Here is a 5,440-nt window from a genome sequence, read left to right on the forward strand (position 1 = left end):
TTTTCATTCTATACACCTTTGCAAGATATGATTAGGATATAACTGAAGAGTGTTCAAAGACCTTTGCTTGAGTTAGCTACCCGCCTGGCAGAAGTAAGACATGTAGTAGTTCTTTTGTTGTGCCTGCATCTAATGGGATGTACATGGCATGACTGTTGCAAGTTATGCATGTTGAATTCTCACTACATCTGCTATTATGATCACTAGGCTATGCAAGTTGAACCCTTGATATCTAGGATAAGGACTTTGGGGCTCAATATTTTCCAGCAGCTGAAGGTTTCTCAGCAATGTCTCCCCGATGAATTGAGTTCTGATCATCTGGAGGTAAAACATTCTATCAAACAAAAGAGTTGGTTTAAGCTTCGTCTTTTAACTGGAGTCATATTTTCATTATGTGAAAGAAACTGAGGATGTGTAATATCAATATTAAAATTGCAGCATTGTGTTCAGAAACTTAAGCATTTGGGACATGAAGAAGTATCAGCAGTCATTAAGGAAGCTATTACTGAACAACGGGAAGGTTTAGGACCCAGTTCAGAGGTCCTGGCAAAAATTGCTGATAGCCTAGGTCTAAAGTCTAATCAGGAGGTTCTGATTGAGGCTGTGGCCCTTGAAAAATTGAAGGAGAATGCTGAGCAAACTGAAAAGACTGCAGAAGCTGAATATATTGATCAAATGATCGCTGTTGTAACACGTATGCATGAGCGGCTTAGTATGCTTAAGCAAGCTGAGAGTAGCAGCCCAGTTCCAGTACCTGCTGATTTTTGTTGTCCTCTCTCTTTGGAGTTGATGACTGATCCAGTGATTGTGGCATCAGGACAAACCTATGAGCGGGCTTTCATTAGGAACTGGATTGATCTTGGACTTACTGTTTGTCCGAAGACTCGGCAGGCACTAGCTCATACCAACCTAATACCTAACTACACTGTAAAAGCACTAATTGCAACTTGGTGTGAGTCAAACAATGTGAAACTGGTTGAGCCCTCGAAGTCCACTAGTTTAAATCAAGCATCTGTCATTCAGGGGTATATGGAGTCTGGTACAACCAGGGACTCACCTGTCTTTTCTCATTCCAGGGGCAACCAGCCATCCTCACCTGAGTCGGTGCGTTCTCATTCTTTTAGTTCACCAGGTAATAACATAACTTCTGCTGGAATCCAGCGAGAGGGAACATCACCATTGCATCCCCGTTCAATTTCTGAAGGTTCCTTAAGTGGTATGGTTAATGGGCAGCATATGGATCTTGCTGGAGCAGGTTTAGATGACAGGTCTGCTAGCTCAGATGAAAGCAGTGTGGATTCAGTTGGCCAACCCTCAATGTCGCCATCTAAAAGGGAATCGTCTGGTGCCTTTATCCCTGACCAAGCCCAAGCCCATGTTAGAACTATTTCTTACTCCAGTGCACTTTCTAGTGGAAATTTCCCCCAAGAAACACCAGGTGATGATAATAGTTCTCCTCAGTTGTCAAGCAGTCCAGCATACAGTAGAGATGTTTCAGGTGAATTAAATCCCGGCCCAGATTCTGCTAGTGCTGCTACTGTTCCATCTTCACATAGAGAACCAGAGTTCCCACCTCGATCGGAGACAAGGTCCCGAACATCCTTGTGGCAGCGACCATCCCAGAGGCTTGTTCCTAGGATGGCATCCTCTCCTGCTGCTGAAACTAGAGCTGATCTTTCTGCTATTGAATCCCAGGTTCGGAAGTTGGTTGAGGGCTTGAAGAGCACCAATATTGATACTCAGAGAGAGGCAACAGTAGAAATTCGGCTTCTTGCCAAGCATAATATGGATAATCGAATTGCAATTGCAAACTGTGGAGCCATTACCATATTAGTTGAGTTACTCAGATCACCAGATACAAGGATCCAGGAAAATGCTGTTACTGCACTTCTGAACTTATCAATCAATGACAATAACAAAAGTGCAATAGCAAATGCTGGTGCAATTGAACCTCTGATTCATGTGCTGAAGACAGGGAGCCCAGAAGCCAAGGAGAATTCTGCTGCCACTCTATTCAGCTTATCAGTGATTGAGGAAAACAAAATTAGCATTGGTAGGTCGGGGGCTATTGGACCGTTGGTTGATCTATTAGGGAATGGAACCCCTAGGGGTAAGAAAGACGCAGCCACTGCTTTGTTTAATTTGTCAATATTTCATGAAAACAAGAATCGAATTGTGCAAGCTGGTGCCGTGAAGCACCTTGTGGAGTTAATGGACCCTGCTGCCGGAATGGTTGATAAGGCAGTGGCAGTCTTAGCAAATCTGGCCACAATTCAAGAAGGAAGAGTTGCTATTGGTCAGGAAGGTGGGATTCCTGTTTTGGTCGAGGTTGTCGAGTTGGGCTCTGCAAGAGGAAAAGAGAATGCAGCAGCAGCTCTTCTGCATCTATGCTTACATAGCAACAGATTCTTAAGCATGGTGCTTCAGGAAGGAGCTGTCCCACCATTAGTCGCATTATCACAGTCAGGTACTGCGAGGGCCAAAGAAAAGGTACGGTTTGTTCTTTACTGTTTCATCTCTTATTTGCCTCGTATTCTATTTCTATTTCTTCAAACACAGTGGTGATGGATTATTTTCTTTGTTTAGGCCCAGGCTCTCCTCAATCAATTTAGAAGTCAGAGACATAATGCGGGGAGGGGCTGATTTTGAATCCCCAAGCTGTTGTACCATCCAAAGGTTTTGAATTAACTTTTTATAGTACTTCTCTAATTTATGCATTATTACATGGTGCAAATAATGTGTGTAAAGGTGTTTTGCATTATTGTTTCACTTGCTTGTAAAGGGGAAAAAATGTTATTTATGGGGGGCACGATTTGATTGTTTCCTCTAACGGAAAACCTTTTTCTGTGTTGTGAAGAAAATTTATACATGTAAGTCTAGCTTTTGTTTTTAACAAAGAGAATGTCTGGCTTCTGTTGCTGGCATAGGGCGAGAGATGTCCGTGGACAAATAATTTTGTTTTATTTAGGGTTTAACTGCCCCATAATGTATGGTATCAACTATCAATATCAAAATTTTTTCATGTTGGCATATGTAAATGTGGCTCTTACTGTTGTAATAATTCAATTGTGTTGTATTGTTGAACTGTTCATATTCCTCCACTTTATCAATGAATCAGAAGATTTTATTAAAGGAAGAGTTTACCTAATATTTTTTCATCATTCATCCCCTTGTGGTTCTAGATACTGAATTTTAGCATATGAACTTTTGGAAATGACAAAACTAAATCAGTTGTCTTAATTTGGTTGTTTCATGAAATCCTGATTATTAATTCCAAGTTCTGTTGAATCACAATAAAGCAACGTCATAATATCTTACTAACTATATATAAACCAAGGGAATGAGTTTTTCTTATTGAAAATTTCATTTTACTATGGCTTGGTCTGAACATGAGTTATACAAGAATATTAGTAAGACCATCGTGTATATGTGACAGTGTATTTGGTTTAAGCAAATCATAAAATCATTGCCTTCTTTTAAACAACAGTATAATTATATTTTCACTTAAGGGTAGTGATCAATGTACTAAATATTTTATTCTATAATGATAGGCGATAACATTTTATATATTGAACTACACAAGAACCCACTAGAATGGAAATTCTTGTGTTTCTCTTTACCATAAACAAAGAGAAACACATGAAAAGATCCATTATATAATTCACACTTTTCCAAATCACTAGTGTTCACTTAATTAGACTGTTAAACAGCTTAAACTCACTAAACTACTGCTTCTCAATTTCCAGAGGCATAAAGTTCACATCAAGTAATGAATTTATGTGTCTTTATTCATAAATTTAATTCATGAACTAATTCACTCTTCTGCAATTCTTCCTTATCTCACCTTTTGACCCAGTTAAGGGCAGGATGTTCCCCATCTTAATCATTCCAGTAACAAAGTCAGAAGCAAAGGCCTTATTATTCTGACTATAGGCCTTAACAAGTGAATCAGTGGATCCACCATTGAAGAGTTCTTGATCAGAATGAAGGAGACCCTTTTTGTTGATGAGGTTCTTGTAGTAGTTGTTCTCAAAATGTGTGGGTGTTTGTAGGTCTAAGGGTGCTAAATTGTTGTCTCCTGTGCCATTTTGCCTTGGACAATTTTTCTGCCTTAACTTGGCAAATGAAGGGTCAATGTCGGTGTCATTGTATATGTGACCTCTGAAACTTGTACACCTTGCTTGCCCAATTGTGTGAGACCCTGAAAAACCACAAAATAAATGACAAAATTAATTAATAGTGATGAATCTAGAAAATTTGAATAACAGAACAATGACAATATTAAAATGTTGAAATTAGTTAATGAATGTCTTAAGAATATTATCCGAGAATAAAAATAGACATTATTTTCTGCTAGTGCATTAGGATTTATAAATACTCTTTTTTTTTTTTATTAAAACTTTTTGCTTGAAGTAGCTTTAACAAGTTCCTCAAAATGTTATACAATTATTATATTAATAAATAGTGGAGGCAAACCACATAGATATATAGTTGAAAACATTCAAAATTTAGTGGGCATATATAACCCAACATAAAAGCAATGCAAGTATATCTTTCCTTGATTAGACGAGAGTTGCTAACTCTGGTAATTTTTCCTTCTACACATGGCATAGTATAGTGGATTCAGTTTGATATATCCTTATTGGGTTATCCAAGCATACATTATTATTATTCTTTAAAGAACAATAATACATTATCAAGTTATTAAAAGTGTTTGTCCCTTTCATATAAAAACGTGTTTGATTCTATATAGTATGATTAGTTGGTATAATCACGTGGCCATTCATTATTAGTAAAATTAATGATCCACTGTATTATGCCATGTGCAAAAGCTTTAAGGTAATTAATCACATAATCTCGTCATAAAAATAATTAAAAACTAAAGCAAACATAAAATTGTGAATACAAATTTAATTGACAATAATATAAAATAATAAATGAGATATGAATGACAGTTAGACTTCAATTTTTTCCCAGATATTGAAATATTATAGATGATATTATAAACATATTTATCTTCTTAACTATGGTGGATAACTGGATATGCATGATTTTACCTTCTAGTCAACTCAACAGTATTATATTGTTGGTTATGAAGTGACTTGACAATTAGCTAAAAAAGCACGTAATAATGCAATGAACATGAACATACTAGTTGTTTAAAAGTCATATTCATGTACACCTAATATAATTAATGAATTCCATTTAATTTGGCAAAACCATATGGTTACATACAAAATCAACATCGAAATGTGTCACGTTATCACAGACTAAAGCACTGTTTTCATATAAAGAGACAGTGAGGTGTAAAGTATATATAAACTAAACTACAATAAAATATATGTGACTCACTCTTTTTTGAGTTATCAATTGTGACTTATCATCACTTTATATCAAAAGGTATGGATTATATATATTTATAAAAGAGAACTATACTTTA

At 36.6% G+C, this 5,440-nt stretch overlaps 2 protein-coding genes across 2 annotated transcripts in view; one reads left to right on the top strand and one right to left on the bottom strand.

The window, feature by feature from the left end:
• LOC107643033 (U-box domain-containing protein 4) overlaps positions 1-3,127 on the top strand; it is a gene marked incomplete at its 5' end in the record, with an annotated part of 6,863 nt that extends 3,736 nt beyond the window's left edge. The window contains 3 exon segments of the mRNA XM_016346609.2: positions 208-324; positions 439-2,490; positions 2,587-3,127. Of these exon segments, the coding sequence (XP_016202095.1) occupies positions 208-324; positions 439-2,490; positions 2,587-2,643 (2,226 nt within the window). The 3' untranslated portion in view covers positions 2,644-3,127.
• LOC107643176 (peroxidase 4) overlaps positions 3,512-5,440 on the bottom strand; it is a 4,013-nt gene continuing 2,084 nt past the window's right edge. The window contains exon 4 of the mRNA XM_016346789.2: positions 3,512-4,201. Within this exon, the coding sequence (XP_016202275.1) occupies positions 3,810-4,201 (392 nt within the window). The 3' untranslated portion in view covers positions 3,512-3,809. The remainder of the gene's footprint in view (positions 4,202-5,440) is intronic.

Source organism: Arachis ipaensis, chromosome B01, assembly GCF_000816755.2.
Source record: "Arachis ipaensis cultivar K30076 chromosome B01, Araip1.1, whole genome shotgun sequence".
Taxonomy (NCBI): Eukaryota; Viridiplantae; Streptophyta; class Magnoliopsida; order Fabales; family Fabaceae; genus Arachis; species Arachis ipaensis.